The sequence below is a fragment of the Anguilla rostrata genome, chromosome 1, assembly GCF_018555375.3.
Source record: "Anguilla rostrata isolate EN2019 chromosome 1, ASM1855537v3, whole genome shotgun sequence".
NCBI lineage: Eukaryota > Metazoa > Chordata > Actinopteri > Anguilliformes > Anguillidae > Anguilla > Anguilla rostrata.
In genome coordinates, this window is record NC_057933.1 from 27,611,093 (window position 1) to 27,630,600 (window position 19,508).

The 19,508-nt window shown below is 46.2% G+C and overlaps 1 protein-coding gene and 1 long non-coding RNA gene across 3 annotated transcripts; one reads left to right on the top strand and one right to left on the bottom strand.

Moving 5' to 3' along the window:
* Nucleotides 1-214: 214 nt before the first annotated feature.
* Nucleotides 215-18,987, bottom strand: LOC135253581 (frizzled-3-like). 2 transcript variants are annotated; one of them, XM_064333045.1, is made up of 7 exons: nucleotides 18,850-18,987; nucleotides 17,157-17,736; nucleotides 15,398-15,594; nucleotides 13,295-14,312; nucleotides 6,320-6,468; nucleotides 5,386-5,619; nucleotides 215-4,742 (listed from the first exon to the last, which is right to left on the bottom strand). In XM_064333045.1, the coding sequence occupies exons 2-7, from the start codon at nucleotides 17,349-17,351 to the stop codon at nucleotides 4,520-4,522; spliced, it is 2,016 nt and encodes a 671-aa protein (XP_064189115.1). In that variant the 5' UTR covers nucleotides 17,352-17,736; nucleotides 18,850-18,987; the 3' UTR covers nucleotides 215-4,519. The 2 variants fall into 2 exon arrangements, with proteins under 2 accessions (XP_064189115.1, XP_064189126.1); XM_064333056.1 differs by lacking the exon at nucleotides 18,850-18,987 and adding an exon at nucleotides 18,004-18,136.
* Nucleotides 17,993-19,111, top strand: LOC135253675 (uncharacterized). Its single transcript, XR_010329676.1, has 2 exons — nucleotides 17,993-18,125; nucleotides 18,866-19,111. It is a non-coding gene; the product is annotated as an uncharacterized LOC135253675 (long non-coding RNA).
* Nucleotides 19,112-19,508: the final 397 nt, after the last annotated feature.

Below are 19,508 nucleotides of genomic sequence, written 5' to 3' on the forward strand. Positions count from 1 at the left end.
AAGAGCACTGCTTATTTGTCTTTTACAGTCCATGAAATACTTCCTCAAACATCCATTCTGGTATTTCACATCAATTTCCGTTAATTTTGATCATATTTTCATGTTCCCCACATTATTCTTCAAAGCATTAACAAAGCCTGGATTCATCTTAGTATCATTTTCATTGTGTAAAATGACACGACTTGCATAAAATTTACTCAAACGACACTCAAACTGCATTCAAACGTCTTTTATTGACAAGTACCGTATATTGTATTTGATGCATTTCAATTTGGGTCTGGGGCTATAAAGCCAAGGCTTCCATTCCCCTTTGGACATTACCGACAAAAGGGAAAGAAACGGAGTGAAAGAGCAGGTAGCGGAAACTGCTCATATAAAAAGGTTAGGGTCCCTGCAATTTATATATATATACATCTCTAAAGGAACCCCACTGTAAAGGGTTAGGTTATATTATGTGGAGTAGTCTAAACGTCCCTTCTAAATGTTAATTTTCTAACGCGTTGCAAGTTATCACGTATGAAGGCATATGCTAATTTAGGGGATGGGGCGGGCCTATATCTATGCAACACTCATCACTATTAACCCTTCAAGGTGTAAGATCACAAATATGTGATTAGAATGTTCTTAACTGAACATCCTAATCCTGATGTAAAATATTACTACCGGTAATTTAAAGAGCAACGGAGTTCTAGAACACTGACTTAAAAAATTTCAAAAAAACCTACTCTGCAAAGGGCTAATAACCATTCTGAAATCCAACGCAATTTTACTCTCCAAAATAAGCTTCTGTAATTTGGAATGTCAAGGACAAGACACTTGGACCAACATCTACAAATCTCTGGGAATTCCTCAGGATAATCTGTTCTTGGAGAACAGAGGCACAACAGCGACAAGCTTGCTTAAAGTGTAGACTTTCTCAGAAAATGTTATTTTAACAATGACAGCAAAGGAAATCTCACCTCAGAAGTTTCAGTAGACTCGCATGCGTGTGGGCACCAGTGGTTACAAACTAATTTTAAGTTTCTGAAGCAGCAGCAGCTGTAGTTACCACCTGGCCTTTTATTTAATCAATTGGTTAGTTTCGATCTGCAAAACACCCACAGAGCCAATGTCTTTGCTCCTGGGTGAAGGAACGACAGCAGGAAAATGAGAAACATCTTGTAAACACAAAAAATGTGCGTCACCTGATTAGCCAACTGTTTTGGTTGAATTCTGAGCCAAAATCGTGGGAAATAGCTCCAAAAATGAGAGGACCGTTGACCTGGTCAATTCCTGTGTGATGTCATGAAATATTTTTTTTTAATATTCAGAGTGGGGGGTTTGGAATCCAGGTCCTGGGGAGCTGCAGGGCCTGCTGGTGCTGCAGTGTACGTGTTATTACAACACTGATCAATGAAAGCAGATGATTTCCCAGGTGACAACTCACCCGGTTTCACGGGTCTGAACTGGTTGCTCAATTTTACATGAAAGCAGAAAGGAAGATACCCTGTAGGTCCATAGCTGCAGATCCCTGAACCACAGCATTTAAACACAGGGCACCGTACAGAGAGAACATGAGGTACCTGGAGGCAGGACTGAGGTAGGCTATGGATAAACAGGTGAAGGTTTGAAAGGACATATTCACACACTGGTATTTATGCTAGGTATAAATGGCTAGTTTACTACCAGTTTGGTTACCTCACCTAACCTTCCTGTGATTCCACACATACAGGAACTGAGGAACTGGCTTTTTTAAAAAGAAGAATATTTACATTGTTGAACGGAATTGGACATTTAAAAATGGAATCAGGTTCCATTGTCTTTTAATTACTACACAGCAACCTTTTTAAATTTATCTGAAAAAAAAAAAAAATCTCACCTGAATTTGGAATGACCAATTTGCAAACTATGTACAAGTGTGCACATGGTGCCAGCCAGATGCTTCTTTTCACACCACAGACACAAGCCTCGCACGTGCAGAGCAGGGGCGGAGGAGACCCAATCACACGCGTGTGAAGAGAGCAAGCCACAGACGCCCGGACGGCCAACAGGAGTCACTTGTGCAATGAGCATTGCTATACCTGCCAACTGGATCCCTCCCATATATCCCTTGGGTGACGCAAAGCCAATTGTGTGCCACCCCGGCACTGGCATGGGCTGAAGTCTCTCCAAGACCATGTTGCTGACTCACTTTTACCGAGTGAGCAACCCAGCAGCCGTAGCACAGCAGCTGTGATTATGCAAGTTAAAGGCATACTATGCAGGATTTCTTAGCCTGTGTTGACAATCAAAGAAGCCTCCTCCTCCATATTCAACCTCACCCGCTCACACTGAGTAAGTTACCCCACCAAACATAGCCAGCTGGATAGCTAGCTAGACATAAATGTTAGTACCATGAAATGAGCAACTGTCAGCTACAGTAAGAAGGCAGATTTGATTATAGCTTAATTCCATTACGTTGAACGTCATAGTGGTTTGATCGTTGGAACTTTCAGGATTTCAGACCCTGACACTCCCGAAGTCCTTATCGTCGCCAGCTTCACACTTGAGCATCGTTACTTACAGGTCCAACAGAAAACAAGCCAACTCCGTGTCGCTCTTTGTCGCCTTTGCAAACTTCAGCTGACACCACAAAGGAAAAGCAATTCCAAGGTTAACTCCAGTTCTTGAACGAGCCCCGTCGGCTTGTCTTTTTGCTTCACTGTATATGGAATTCTAGGCTAGCTAGCTCTGTAGCCACGCCCACTACTCCCCACACAGAAAAAAAAAAGAGTGCCACGCCCAGACACGTCCCCAAAAACATTTTCGAATAACAAATACAGGTAAAGGTACACGGATTTGGCGAAAGTGCCTAAAGACAGATTGCCCATGCATCACAGATACGCCTTAGCATGGTAATTTTATAATATTTTCGAGGTAAAAAATCCTGCATAGTGAGCCTTTAGGGGTATAAGGCATGGAGGGCATCACTGAACAGCAGTGTGTTTGCCCAAGACTGGAGTGTATAAATCTCTCAGCAATGCCATGCTGTTTCACCAGAAAATGCACTCCAGCTTTGACTGACAGCTTTGACTGTGTGAACACAAGAAGCAGCAGCAGCAGGGTGAGAGACAGCAGCATGAAGTCTGCATGCCAACACTTATTTACAATTGAAAGAGGGTCTGTCTGGCACCCGATCTTGAATTGAAATGCACTGTTATAGTTCATGCGTGGGAAAAAGTGGATTTAAATAATAAAAAAATAAAATAAAAAGTGGAAAATGCAGTGGAAAAAGAAGAATTAACCTCAACTGTCCCTTTTCAAAAATGCAATTGTTTTTTCAACCAAATGTTATCCCTGCGTTTTATCTTCTTCCAATTTGTAGAAGTGCTCCATCGGGCTTGTAAACCTGTCCCTTTGCTGAAATGTGCCCCACCATTTTGGGACAGTACAGTGTAGCGTGTGGGTCCTCAAAAGCTCTTCTTTTCACTGTGACCCACCGGACAGACTGTGCAGTCCCTGCGCCGGGTAGCATACCAGAATCAAGGAAACATTCATGAGCGATGAAATGGGGATGAACTTTCCAATTCAATCCCTCCCTGGGTGGGCTACAGCCAATCACACGCTGACCTGCCGGGCACAGTCTGTACTGGCACGGTTACAATTCCGCATGGTTCACACACCACTCGACAGCCCCAAACGTCATCCCTTTTTAAACGAAAACAAGAACAGCGGCCACTACCACCCAGGGCTAAGATAGACTGAAGTATCCGTATGTTCGTGCCAAAAGTAAAGTTTGTTAAACTGCTAGTTTGCTTCTGGATTGGCTTCAACAAGTCGATACGTTTCAGTCTCAACCCTGTTTCTGTACCCTTGAGGCTACCAAAATGGATGCATGGTTTGCAGGCACACATGCATGTAGGCCCATGTTCAAAGATTCTTGTCCGTCCTGTGACAACCTTACTCGCCACATCTCTTTCTACCCTGAACACGTCACCTGTACCTTCAGAGTTACAATGGCAGCAGCCACCTGGCCCTCCCTAATTCCTGTTATTACATTCTGGGGATAAATGTCTTTGTAAACAGGGCTTGTTATTCTTGCATATAGTGAATAGGCCTTTGGTCGTAAGTCCGATGGTTCTTCTCACATTGAATTGGACCTGTAGGTGAGCCGCTCCCCTGTATTCCAGCAATGCTCTCTGGGACAGCTGCAGCCTCCTTCACAGCAGTAGAACAGTTCATTTACGCACCACGCTACATTTACACAGATCAGTTGGGACATTGTCTTTCACAGTATCCTTTCACTTTCACAGTATCTAAAAACAAACAAAAAAAAAAACCCCAGTGTCCTTAAAGTTCAACCCTCTGGGGTTAGACAGGCAAAAATGTACACCAAACACAGCATCACCAAGTCTAGATGACCGTTGAATCTCAGACTGACGACCCTGAGGAACAGGGCGACGGAATACTGAGGCTGATGACCACCTCCATCTTTCGTCTCTAGCTGCCCCATGAGAGAACAGTTCAGCCACGGGTCCTGAGCCTCGCGAGGGCGGACCAATCAGGCGCTGGCACAGTCGTCCTCCACCACCTGGTCCACACTGGAGCCGTGGGTGACCTGAGTGGGCGGGGTCTCGTTCTGGTCCCGGGTGCTGCCGTGGCGGGACTGGTTGTTCAGGTGCTGGGTGCTGCTCCTGTGGCGCGACAGCGATTGGTCGTTGAGGTGCAGCGCGCTCCCGAACTGCAGGTGCTGCTCCACCTCCTGGTAGCTGCAGGGGGTGTGTCTAGGGAGGGAAAGGGGTGGGGTTAGTGCAGTGGGCTTTTGTGCTGGCTTAAGACTGTGCAAGAAATGAAGGAACTGCTACATAATTCTAAAGTACATTCTAAAGTATTCTAACTACAAAAAATGTTCTCTGCAAGCTCGAAGGACCCAAATGCTCTCATATACTCAAAAGCATAATCATGAGACAGTCTGCTCTAGGACAGACTGCTTTTTGCTTTTATTCCACTCATATATGGAATGATCTGCAAAAAACTTTTAAATTGAACTCCTTACTACCTTTGAGGCAATTTCAGAACCTAATTTTAGTTTTTTACCAGTTCTTTTCACTAATGTTTAAAATGTTTGACTCTTTTTATGCAGTGTTCCTGTTTCTTCCTTTTGTGGTAACTTGGCAGCACTGTAAATGAGGGGCTCTCCCTCAATACTTCTCTGAGGCTTAAATAAATTAATGAACCTGTTCTACTGATAATGTATTCTTCTGGTAAGAACAGAGCGTACTCTGAAAAGTGTGAGTCTGGAAAGAGGATTTGCTAAGACACAGCACAGCCTAAGGGACCTCAGCACTGGTACAGTCAGGGATGGATAGGGTTGGGTATGAAATGGCGGCACGCAGGCTAAGACGCGGGTTCGCTCCGCCCCTTTACCTGCCCTCGCGGGCGGGGCGCAGGCTGCCGTGGCGACTGCTCAGCTTGCTGTGCACGCTGCTGGCGCGGCTGTGCTGGCCGTCGGCCGGGGCCAGCTGGGTGGAGGAGGCGTGGGTGGAGGTGCCCTGGGTGGAGGTGCCGCGGGACTTGCGGACGATGGGGCCCTGGGGCTCGCGCAGGAGCTGGGAGAAGTCCGGCTCCCGCAGGGGGCGCCTGCTCTCCTCCGTCCCGCTACTGGGGGAGGGAGAGGGAGAGAGGGAGATGGGGTGGAGGGAGAGGTGCAGGGAAGCGAGAGAGAAAGAAGGGGGAGCAGAAAGAGATGAGGGAGGAGAGTAGGAAGGAAGAGATGGAGGAGGCAGAGATCATGGAGACAGAGATGGAGGGTGGAGGAAGATTGGGGGACATGGGCATTATTAATGACAGACAACCGGGATTTGAAAATACATTAGAGGGGGAAAAAAACCTGTACTGTGTGCCAGAGGAGCTCTACTAATGATTCAAACCATACTGCATCTCTATGAAGCAGAACCCTGGGCTAGTCAATAGAAGCATCTCTGCCCACTACACATTAACACTTTAGTGTTACGTGTTTTGGGTAGAGATATCCCTATTGCATTTACTTACTCCCTATTTGGGGTGTCTAACCGTACTTGTAGGCCCGTCTGATCCCAGTACACTCGTCCTCTGACGTAATGCGGCCAGGTACCCAAATCTCTTTACCCAGGAGTCCCGCAGCACCGGAGGACTGTGCGTCCGGGGCGGCAGGTGCCCGCGGGTTGTGCCACCATGAACATGCACTCCGAGGCGGGATCACCCGTCGACAGAACACTCCCTCCCTGGGCATCTTTGCGAGTGAAATCACCCACTTTAGGGGACCGTGGTGCGAAGGGAAAATTTACGAGTTTTAGGAAAACAAAAGGAAGGGAGGACTCACTTCTTGCAGTGCCGGCCGTGGAAGAAGCCGGCCCACTCGAAGCAGGTCTTCTTGCTGCCCACCCAGAAGACGGAGGGGATTCCCACAACCAGCCCCATCAGGTACTTCATGAGGAAGAGCATCAGGTGCGGGCGCCCGGCCTGCTCCACCTGCCACACAGAGAGGCCCAGAGTTAGGAGGGGTCTCCCTGTCCTCAGGGCAGGGGTTTGGGAAAGGGTCTCCCAGTCCTCAGGGCAGGGGTTTGGGGAGGGGTCTCCCTGTCCTCAGGGCAGGGGTTTGGGAGAAGGGGGTTTACCATTCATCAGGGCAGGGGTTAGGAGGGGGCTACCTGCCCTCAGGGCAGGGGTTTGGAGGCGGGAGGGGGAAATCATTGAGATCCACATCATGTTCAAATAACAAAAACTATTTGCTTATCACCAACAATGATCACAGCTGATAATGTATGCATACCAAATAACCACCAGACAGTCTTACATGATAAAGGCTAATAAATACATAAAGTAAATAAAGCAAAAAGTACATGCAGCAGTTTTCATATTAGGGGAAAAAATAACACTGATGTACGGATACATTAAAATTAACGATTAAATGATTACACAGTAATGCAAGCCAAACTGTACACAGTTATATTTGATGACATCATGACCAGATCTATACAACCCATACTAAAATTACGCAAGATGTTTGAGCAAGTGGAACATTAGAAAAGGCTCTGAAGACTTACAAAATAGTTTGCTTCCCCACACCCTACCACTACTCTCAAATTGCCAACTCTTAAAAGCTATGGTAGCTATGGTAATTGTCTGTCACTGTGCAATTAACCTTGTACAGACGATGGCTTACTCCAATATGTACATTTAGAAGTTCTGAATTCAACAGCAGAGCAACTATGTAGTTGCACTTGGTGTTAAACTGCCAGAAGATCTTTGACAAATTACATCCAACCAGTAAGCTGGCCCATTCAACTGTGTGAATGTTTCCTTGGTTGCAAGACAACACATAGTTTAATTTTTTTTAAAGTAATAAGGCCCCAGTCTATAGCCAATGCAGAACAAATGCAATGTTTAAAAGGTGCAATACTCTGAACATAGTTTTCCAGCCAAAACGGATCATCCCTCAAGTTATGCCAGTGTAGTACGTGTGATATAGCATACGTGTCAAACTGAAGACAAAGTAGTTTTCCGTGGTTGTTAAATCCAGCTCTTACAGAAGGTGATACTGCAGCCCCATAATCTTGTAATTAATGGATTCCGCTTGTCTGGCCACACCTCCAGACTTTCAATCTACCCCTACTGCTCCCTCTGCCTTTATTATTCCCATTCTGGCCCTCTTTCTTCCTGCTCTCCCTTGTTCCTCCCACTCCTCTCTCTCTCTCTGCATCTTACTTTCCCCCTCCATCCTTTCTGTATTACTCAGCTTTCTGCAACTCTTGGTCCTGCTCCACGTTGTTGGATGTGTTGCATGTGGGCTTGCTTGCCTGTGCATGTGCGTGTGTGTGTGTGCGCGTACACGTGTCTCTGCTTCTCAACTAGCACACTGCTGCCCTCAGACAATCCATACTTCCTTCTGCTCTGCGCTCGCTCACACACACACACACACACACACACACACACACACACACACACACACACACCACTCACACACACACACACCACACACAACCCACCCACACACACACACACACACACACACACACACACACACACACTCACACACAGGTGCCAGCTTATGTGTATGTGCCATTGCATTGGTTCACTCACACAAATGCTTTGGCGTGGGCACGCACAGACACACACACACACACACACACACACACAAACTTCGCCTCGCACGCAACACCCTGGCTCACACACAAATGCCGCGCCCTCTCCCTTTCTGTCTCTGTCGCGCCGGCGGTCGCCTCCGGTAACACAAGCCACGGAACAGACCGCAAGCCCCGCCCACCTCCTCTCCTTCAAATTCTGAGAAAAAAAACTGCACGGATTACCTTTCTCCCCCATCCACACTGTAGGTGCGCAAGATACGTGCCAATTAATCATGCACAAGATACATGCCAATTAATCACGAACAAAAGCAGGGGAGCGTATGATTGAGGCACTCAATGTTCCGCTATTAAGATTGAATATTCATGTGCAGGCTCTTAATAATTAAACTGAGCGAACAGGCTTGGATTGAACAAAAGAACCCAGACAACACCGTTACTCCAGGATCATGGCGGCCTGTCCCTACCGTATGTCCTGTGTTCATCGTCAGCTGGAATTTGATCGAGCTAGTAATATCCAGCGGTGGCACAATTAGTTATTCATTCACTTGTTTCTGACTCCAGTGAACAACTAATTAATAGTAATGAGGTAAGCCGTACAGCCGTCTGTAATCACTCATAGCTGAAGGAACATAAATGACTCCACATAAATTACAGAGAAGGTTTTGTTATACGACACTGGGGAGCTGGGCTGTCGATTCATTATCCATTATTAACCACGGCGTTGAGGGATAAATTCCATCTCGCGAGGTGCGTTTAACCCTATATGCAGAGCTGAGTTTTCTTCAGTCAATATTTAACTGCAATTCGGTCCTAGTTCTTTGTAACAGCTGTGAGTTCACAGAAACGGTTTTTGTTCTCAGCCCTTGTCCTGAAATGCAGTGGGTGGCCCAATTTGGAGGCTAAAATAAGGCCCTTTATTTTCCCGTCAACGCGGAAAGAAAAGGCGCCGATGGTCATTGTTATACTGCAGTGGCAGCGTGCAACCATGCCCAACCAGCGCACACACACAGAAACACGCGCGCGCACGCACACACACACACACACGCACACACAGTCGCTCGCTCGCGCACAGAAGCCATCTCCGCCGGCACGCCTCAGTGCATTCAGGTCCGGGTGACTCTCCGACCTTTTCAGATTGTGCGATCCTTCAAAACGGCCGCTTCCTGTGCCCCTGCCTGCTGGGCCCATTCTGCCTTAATGTCAGCTGGCAGCTGCAACAGCAGAGCGCCCGGCCCCGCCCCATCGCTCTCTTTAGACAAATCAACATTCATCTGGATCCGAGCGCCTGTCGGAGACCACGTCATGCGCCGATGGGTAGGAACGCTACCCGTAACACTGAAGTGGTTGAGGAATTCACTGGGACATTTCAACCTCTTTGTAAAGGCCATGTCACACAGAAGATTTATTCATTTTCTATAAGGAAGATGCCAATGCTGGATTTTGTTATAGCCAATATCATGCTCAATTAAAACTGTTGAACAAATGTGATTTTATTTTTTTTCCCTTAAACTTTAACACAATGCAGGTTTGGCTCGTTATCATTTGCTCTGTCTTTGAATTATTCAAGACCTACCAGGTGGTTAGTTCTAGTGGCCATGCGTACACACCTTCATCAATTAGAAGCCTACAGACTCACCTCAGTCTTTAACTTGATCAGTTAAATAATTTAACCTCTTTTTATGTAGCTATTCATTTGCAATATAATACAATAAGCGCAATGAGAATATGGGACTTTTATTCTTTGTGGCATGAATAGTCTGTTCTGACAAAGTCAGAGGGTAAATAATCCCTCAAAACTTGAAAAGCTTCTAATTAAGTAAAATGAACAGCTTGTTCAAATTTTGAGATTTGTTGTTAAAATGAAAACCAGCATACACAGAGGGGTTGCAAGAACCGTTTGTGAACCACTGTTCATGAGAATATGTAGTGCCATTGAGCCAAGCATCGTCTTGAATATCCCAAAAGACTCCGCTTCATCTGCCAAGTCCAGTTAGCTGCATTTATCTGTATTATTTTTAATGAGTTGCATTTGTACGGAGGCTTTTCCATTACTCCATGTGCAGTTCCCATAGCAACGCCATACTGCCCGTAACATGCTTCCTCCTCCCACCATTTAGCCAGAAAGGTTTCTATTACTGTAAGTCAAGAAAAAATAAAGGTATAAACATTGGGGAAAAAAAACATTTTTCGGTATTCAGCTTCACCATGGAACTGCCCTTTTGGTAACACCCTCACACCATCTTGCGTGACGCAATACGGCCGCTAAGGGTGAAGCCACAGATCCTCCAACGAGATCGCTGGTCATCGCTTTCGCCTCCCACTATTCTTCTGTGGGCGTAATAAAATCCCACAGACTCTCTTCCCTGGTTGTCTTTGTATTTCGATGTACGGTGCGATGCCGGTCTGGTTTTTGGCACGCATCAGTTCCCCGAATTTCATGGTGTGTAACTAAACTTAATCCTATATCAAAAACCTTACATGGATCAGGTAACAAATCTGATTAAATAAAAGAAAAAGTACACAGGCCCATTTTTATTAGTGTGGTTGCTTCAGCAACCCACAACCTGTTCCTTTGCATAATTTTTACTTCCTTTCCGTCTAAATTTCTGCTTGCTTTTCCTCCTGCAGCTTTTAAGCTAGATATGCCATTCTGACTTGATAATATTCAGCTTGGCATTGTGCTTGCACACAGCCTTTAGAAATTCCAAATAGTTTTTGATTTTTTTTTCCCCAGAAAAATATTCCCCATAGAGAATGAATGGGGGATGTTGAGCCTTGTGATGACTTAGCACGTCATACAATATTTCATATTTCAGCCAATAAGAACAAAAAAGCCACTATGTTTGTGGTGCTTGTGAAGCAAGCTACCAAGCTGATTAATAACCAAATAAATATCTTATTGTTAAATTACCACTATTGTAACAGGCATCATACATTTATAAAACAGGATTTAAATTTCAAATTGACATGTGTTGCATGAAAAGTGCATTTTTCTACCGAAGCCAGTCGGCAGCGTCATTCATTCTAAATCTATATACGCTACGTTAAAATGTCAAAACTTTATAAATACTGTACCCCTAAAGACAGAAAGATTATTAGCTATACGTAACGTGTTGCAACTAAGATATTTGCTGGATAAAACGCTTTTAATCGGCAAACATAACCGGGCTAATTGGCGAGGTATGCCCGGGCATTCTGCAATAGTGAAAGTCATAGTATGTTAGTTCTTTACACGTTTAAAAAAACTCCGGCGCGTGCTTCCGTTCAGCTGGCTCCCGATAATGAATTATATATTTACCATAGCATTTAAACTGATATTAATCGATGAGAGAGAATGGATGTCTCAAAAGTTCAACCGGGGAAAAGCCAAATTGATAAAACGGTTAAAAAAAATAAAAAATAGAGATGGGCTTGTGTTGATAAAAAGGGAGCTGACGGAAAACCGTTTAGTTAGTGGTGTGTAAAAACTGAAGAAACCGGGCACCTGGGCTCGTGTTTGAACATTTATAGTGGAACACGACTTATCCTTCAGGATCACAGAATCTTTTGTGAAATTTAATTACGAAAATAACTGAGGACAAGCATGCGCTTGCACGATTAACTGTGTCCAATGTGAAAGCACCATATGTGCGCACGCATGGCATCGCCACACACGCGAAGCTTTTTAGTTTTCTCAGAGGCAAAGGGCATATCCTGAAAAAAGTAGCGGAGCAAAAAAAATTCATGCATTAATGCAAAAGCACTCTAAATAAATGCATCTCGTGTTACTTAATGCTTGTGTTTTGCTTTTATATGAAGGGCAATATTGAATTTTTGAAAAAAGCAAAAAGGTTTCAATCACAACTAGATGACAACAAATACACCTGCACATAATATGGGGCCATTTTAAAACGAAGGAATGCATCTGAAAGTCTCTCACCCATAAACTTGCTCTGGGGTAAAACATCTCTCCTGCATGTACAGTACATAGTACTAATAATAATAAAAACAATAATAATAATAAAAAGGGAACCAATAATTTTACAGGTAACCGAATTTCAGTCATGAGATTTTTTCCCCTTTAATTCTTCGAAGCAACAGCTATAAATGTTGACGTGTGTTCTGATTAGTTGCCTGGAGAAGCAGGGGTGGGAGTGTCTCTCTGTGGCCAGGGCCAATGGGTGATTTTCAGGATGTTCACAACACTGCTACCGTTGAGAACTTGAGAAAGTTGCCTACAGCAAACTTCTTAATACAACTTTTCTTCCGCCTAATTTTCTGGACAGTACAAGTCCTATGGCTTTTAAGCAAAATATGCCATTCCAACTTAATACTATAATATTAACCATGGCTCAGAGTCGATTACTTTTATAAAGCCTAATTTTGAGTGGTCTGCCATTTCTGTAAACAAATAATTAATTGCCGAGCTATTCACCATTTAATTTAGGTTTTTTCTGGTTGTTCGGAAGTGGTAAAAAAAAAAAATAGGCACAGTTCAGTGACAGTGCCACTATTTCATAGTCTACAAAATCCCATTAGGTTGTAATGGTCATAAGGTTACACTGGTAAAGTTCCAGTATGCTACAGCTCTCTTTATCCGGTAACAGCTAAACAACTGCTGAAGCCACCACTAAAGTTTATTCATTAACTCTGTATTCTAGTTGTTCTGGTTTTTGGCTGTTTTTGATTAATCAAATCAAAATGGGATGTAGCAGGTATTCTCACAAGGCTTTTCCGTTTGGGAGGGGTCAGGGGCCTGCCCTGCCAACAGCAATAACACCTGCCTTCGTCTACCGTCCCCTGTGATTTATGACAATAAACACAGGGCTCCTAGACAGCCGACTCAACCACTCAGTCGAGCAGCACTGAGAGGAGCGGTCGCCATGACAATCACAGCACTTTAGCAGTGACGCGGCTACGATGAGGGCAATTCCTAGACGGCTCCGTTCTGAGGGAGCGCAAGAATAGGATGAGCTTGGTGTCAGAACGTGCGATTGTGAGGATGGTGAGGAAGATGGAAGAAGCAAGGGAGCGAAGAAGAGGAATGGAGAGGAAGTCTGTCACGATGAATGCGAGCAATTCTCCATACGTAGCTCAGGGAGGGAGCACGGTCAGACAAAGCAGGACAAGGTGAGGAGGGGCGGAGAGATTCAGAAGGAAGAGGGACTAGAGGAGGCGAGTGACCACAGACGGGAGGAAGACTACACGGTGTAGGGCCGACGGGACCGTACCTTGGCGGGGCAGGGGATGTGGTAGTCCCGGCAGCGCTCCTGCACCCAGGCCGTCTCCCACGACGCCCGGTGGCTCTGCTCGTAGACGTGGCAGCCGATGACCCCCAGCAGGGGCGCCAGGTAGAGCGCCGAGAAGGCCCCGATCCGGATCATGAACTTGCCCAGCTTGTCCCGGTTCTCCTTCTCCAGCGGGATCTCCGTCCGCGCCCGGTTGAGCGCCGCGATGCCCGCCAGCAGGAGCCCCGAGCCGGCCGCCACGGCCAGGCACGGCGGTGCCAGGACGAACCAGCGGAGCGCGTCGGCGTCGTAGAGCCCCACGAAGCACACGCCGCTCACGTTGTCGCCCTCGATCTTGTTGAGCGCCAGCAGGGCCACCGTCAGGGCCCCGGGGACCCCCCAGGCCCCGGCGTGGAAGAGCAGGGCCTTCTTCTCGATGGCCTCGCTGCCCCACTTGGGCACGGCCGCCAGGAACCAGGTGACGGTCAGCACCACCCACCAGGCGCTGCCCGCCGTGGTGAAGAAGTAGAGCGCCATGAACAGCAGGGTGCAGGCCTTGTTGTGCGAGCCCTGCGTGACCGTGGGGCCCCGCCCCTGGCCCGGCCGGGCCCCGTTGCAGGCCACACGGTCCTCCAGCAGGAAGCCCAGGAGGAAGGCGAGCGACACCATCATGTAGCAGACGGCGTAGAAGACGATGGGCCGCTCGGGGTAGCGGAAGCGGGCCATGTCGATGAGGAAGGTGAGGAAGGTGAAGAGGGTGGCCGAGAGGCAGACGACGGAGGCGGCGCCGATGGCGTAGCGGGCCAGGCGGAGCTCCTCCCGGTCCAGGTACATGTTGGGGCAGGGCGGGGAGCAGTCCCGCGCCCCCAGGAACACGTAGCCCAGGTCGGGCTCCACCTTCAGCTCGCGCGGGCACCAGAAGCCGTAGTCCCGCCGCGCAGACTCGAGCGTGTCCTCCGTGGGCTCTGCCAGGGGGATCAGGTCCTCGGCCCGCGGGTACGACTCATCACAGTCAGGGAACCTGCCGGAAGAGGCCTTCATTAACCCTTTGAAGAGTATGTTTTTTTTGGAATGTTTTTTAAATTTTATTTCAAGTCAGAACTAACTAGAACTAACTAACTAGAACTAAATTACCAATAGGGACTGTTACATCAGCATTAGAATGTTCAGGTAAGAACATTCTAATCACACATTTGTGACCTCACAGCTTAAAGAATTAAACATCCGTGGTGCAGGGACAGAGGTACACCGATTCTCCTCACTGCACCAAACAGTAACTACAAAAACAGATTCCTATAAAGCTTTACTTAAATTATTTATTTAGCTGTTACCCCGAGCAACTTACAATGTAGCACAGAGCTCTCAGTCCAAGGGTGGCCTCACGGCACTTTAAAACTGGCATGCACTCGTTCGTGAGCAAAATCAAGAGGAGTACTTTCCTTTCTGCTCCTTCCCCCCTCCCCCAATGTCTACATTCCTCTGAAATGTCAATGAGGCATCTGAGAGATGCTGACGTGCACAAGAAGGAGAGTATACAAGGAATGGAAAAAAGAGAAGTTTAATGTTTTCTTAATTGGTGACTTGTCTGAACCGATCGATATGTATTGCACTCCACAGCAAAAATGCAGTGACTGGTTTGAATCGATGAGGTCACAATAGCACGAGGGCCATCACCATCCTCCCCAGTCCATCCCTCCCTCACCGTATGAGGCGCCATAGTGGACAAAAGTAATTTGATAAATACGAGAGGAAACTAACCACTTTTACGCAAAAGAGATCCAGTTACAGGGTGTCCACTGGACTGTGCACGCTGTCTACTGGACCTCTCGGTCAGGGGTTTCAATTTCTCTCGCAGGGTTTCACTTGCTCTCGCGGGCTAAGAGGACCTTTGTCGCTAGGCAACTGGATCTCTCACGCGCAAAAATGGTTCACTTCCTTCCGCATTATTTGACCAACTTTTGTTCACGACGACGGCTCGTATTTCCGCGACCACCGATAGGCCCACCACCACTGGCCACAACCACAAACCGGGGCGGTTAATTCACGAGCGGACGGCGAGACTCGGCCGCGTGCGTAGAACCTCCCGCCGGGTTCGGACGGCGTTACCTGGCGCATTCCATCTCCTCCGGCCAGGCGACGCCGAACACGTCCAGGAGCTGCTGGCACTCGCGGCGGGCGCGCTGGCACAGCCGGCGGCAGGGCAGGGACACACGCCCGTACTCCGCGCACACGGGGGCGTGCAGGGCGCACAGGAAGGGCCGCAGGTCCGGGGAGCACTGCAGGTTCACTATGGGGTGGAAGGGCTGCGTGGAGATGGGATGGGCAATGGGGGGGGGTTGTCATAGATGTCAGTAAGTGCAGGAAGACAGGCCGCTGCACAATACTTTCTTAAAGGCTGTATTATACTTAACATAACATTATAAAAATAAGCAACGAGAACAGGCCATTCAGACCAATAATGCTCGCCATTTTCCTAAATAACTAGTGCTCCGCTGCTTTGGTGTTCCATGGGACCAATAAGGAGAGAGAACTCTCCCATCAACTCAAGAAAATAAACAAAAACACATGGCTTGAGTATCTGAGAAATTACATGAATTTTACCAGCAGTCTCTCTGCTAGCCTCACTGCTTAAAAACATTCACTTTGCTGCAGCAGAGACAAACTCGGAAGAGTATCAGGGAGCTGTAATTCACACCCCCCCCCACACAAACCTGTTTGTGTACGTGGAGCCACTCAAAAACAAGAGATGATGCACAGATAAGGCAACTCGATACCCCTTCAGCAGGTGCACTTGCCCTAGGGCTGGGTGTGGAGCGCACTGCATGCTGGGAGACGGAGCCGTTACTACGGCATGTAAATTTCGGTCTCCCCTGGGAGGCAACGACAGGCCCCGACTCATCTGCTCTCTGCTTAAGACCTTGGCTCTGAGGCCCGCCCCACAGAGACCATAAACTCAGCATTCAGGTCCCAGTGTTTGCGTCACACACCATCTCAATACAGATGCACCTTCATAGTTCCTTATTTTCCCTATACTGAAGATAAGGACAAATCAAATTAAGTCTAGAAAGGGAAATATACCATTCATCCAGGAAAACAACTCATTTGGCAGTGAACCATGAAAAAACTACAGAAATCTAACCGGTTTCATGTTTAAGAGCGCTTGGGAAAGCTGTACTATCTCTGCTGCACAGTGATCTTGCAAAATTTAAGACCTATTTTGCATAAGCAAGCACGCAGCTGCATGCATTACACATCAAGAATACTATATTACATTACCAGATTGGCATAAACTGCAAACCGAATTGTCCAGGGAGAATTTGTGGCGATTTTATGTGTAACATAAAATTGCTCACCCCCTCATATTTCTCACTAAATCTGCACACCTGGTTCTCTCGCTCTGTTCACCATTTTCTTGATAAATCTCAATTAATTTTTGGATTTTGGAGCCATGTTTAAGATGCAAAGATGTCTACGTAGCCTAACAAATACAGATGGATAACATAGACTTAAAAGTGCACACTAAAATGAACAATTTGGTAGATAATGAATAAATCAAAGACAAAACTTATCTGGCAGTGAACCATGACAAGACTACCAAAATCTAATTGGCCCCATGTTTAAGCACGCTTGGAAAAGCAGCACTATTCCCAGTTGCCCAGTGATTTTGATCCTGCAAAGTTTAAGACCTATTTTGCATGGGCAAGCATGCAGTCACGTGCATTACACATGAAGAATACTTAGAAACATCCATTTCTTTAACAGGCTTAGTTGTTCGTCAGAAAACACCCATGTGAATCATAGGATAATACGGCAAAACGGAAGTGTTGAACCATGGTGATACCAGAGACAGAAGAATGCACTGTACCTCCATGGCGAGCTCGGCCGTCTGCTGATCGTAGTGGTCCAGCAGGTTGGGGGTGAAGGTGGTGTTGTAGGGCAGATCCTGGCACATGCGCATGGTGATGGGCTCGCATGCAAAGGCGCTGTGGCTCTCTGACGAATCGGCCTGGATCGCCGAACATGCCGTTAGCATGGACAGAAATATCCAGAACAGCATCATCCTTCTGCAGCGGGGTCTCCGACGCGCAAGCGTAACAGTTCGGTTTGCTACCGGCGGATCACTGGCCTATACTAAGCAATACAAGCCCTGTGTCTGGGAGATTATTCTTCTGGTTATAGGTATAAGCCATCCTCCATATAATTTCCCAGATTTGTCGCTTCCATTGTGATCTGTAGCGAGTCCAATTCTATACATGACATTCATTGATCTTATTACTCTGGGGAATCAACTATGAACGGCCATTTATTATGAGACCACACAAAGAAACCCCATACACGTTTCCTAACGCAGCTGTGGTGTCCAGTTTGAGAAGTTCACCATCCTTCCTGCACCAGTATTTCTCTCAAAGTCACGGACCAGAAGATGACGCAACGGCAAACGCTACCTGGAAAGCAATAACAACAAAACGAAAGCCAATGTTACAACACAGGCTAAATATAGCATTCAGAGCAGGCCCCATTCAGATTATTCAATAAACAACTTGGTATGCCGGTTAGTCACTAAAGACGGCGTGGTTAGCGTAAAAACAACTGGACGATGGTTATTACACCTGGATGACTGTGGCGGACTGGTTTTATAATACTGTCGAATTTTGTGTCAGCTAGTGCCGAGTTAGCGAGCAATCCATTCCTATTATAGATAAATTAACCACCTCGCTAGTAGTTTTCGGTATATTCTTTGCTCAGTCAACTTTCTGTAGAAACCACTCCCAAACAGACAAAAGGCAATTTGCCAGCAGACTACATTAAAAGCCCATTACAAGCTAGTTGCGTGGTACGTTACCCTGGAAATAATTAGACGCACCGCATTCGTTAGTTATCTAGCATACGTGCAGCCAGCTTAGTTAACGTTAGCCAAGTTAGCACCGCTAGCTTTGTATTTATACCGCGGATAAGCGTTTTCAAAGTACCATTAGTTAACATTAGCAAAATCGCAATACGAATAACACGTTATCTAGCTAGTTGGGTATCTCGGAGGGGGGGGAAATGCTTTGCAGTTGAAAAAAAATAATATATAGCAATAGTCTAACGAATCAATGGCTGCTAGCTAGGTCTAGTTGACTGGTCACTTAGCTTGAGCCAGCCCTTAGCTAGCCGACTGAACGTTTATGACTTGCATTGAGGATATAGGATATTCAGCTTCGCTATAGCAAACTCCACTAGATAGCGACTGCCGAGACCACAACCATCGTTATTACCATTAACTATCTATACTTGTGTTGATCTGTTTTTATTCCAGTCGTGCCGGCCACATACCTATCAAACTGATTGAATAACTAACGTTAGCTAGCTTTATGCTAGTAGCGGGAACGAAACAAAGCAATGGTTAGACAAGATCCAATGTTGGCTATCGAGCTAGCTCGTTAGCCAACTATAATAGTGCAAATGCACCTGCTACAGCCGGATAGCAATCTACTATATTCATCGCTACTTAAAATGTAACGTTAGGTTAATCTCATGGACTGCTTCGGTTGATTTTACTGTTGGATTTCACTTACCGTATTTCAATTCCAGTCCGCAGGTCCACGCTACTGGCAAACATCGGAGTTAACATCCAGGACAAACGACAATGCGCCTAGCGTGAGGCGAAGACCACACCACAGCGGAGTAATAAGATTAGTCCTTGTTGTTAGCATCAGCCAAGTCGAACGTGCCTGCCTGTCAGCATTACCAGATTGGGAGGAACTCAGAACCGAATTGTCCGGGGATGAAAAATGGTGGCGTTTTTATGTATAGCATAAAATTGCTCGCCCCCTCATATTTCTCGCAAGATGTGGTCACTTGGTTCTTTCTATCAGTAAACAATTTTATTTTAATTCTCGATTAATTTTTAGATTTTGTAGCCATGTTTTAATATGGATTGCAGTCAACGTAGCCACATAAATTCAAATAGACAACATACAATAGAAGTGCACACTAAAACGAACAATTTGGTGGATAATGAAGAAATCAAAGACAAAGCAAATGATAACGAGCCAAACCACCATTGCGTTTAGGCTAAGGGGGAAAATATTAAAGAACTTAAACACATACGATCTTGTTGATTGACATTAGTCTTTATTCCGATCAGTTTAAAATATGGTTTCCTCTTTATGGAATTGTTTGCAAAATAGCTCAATATGTGAACATGGGTGTTTCTAGAATTTCAATAAAGTTA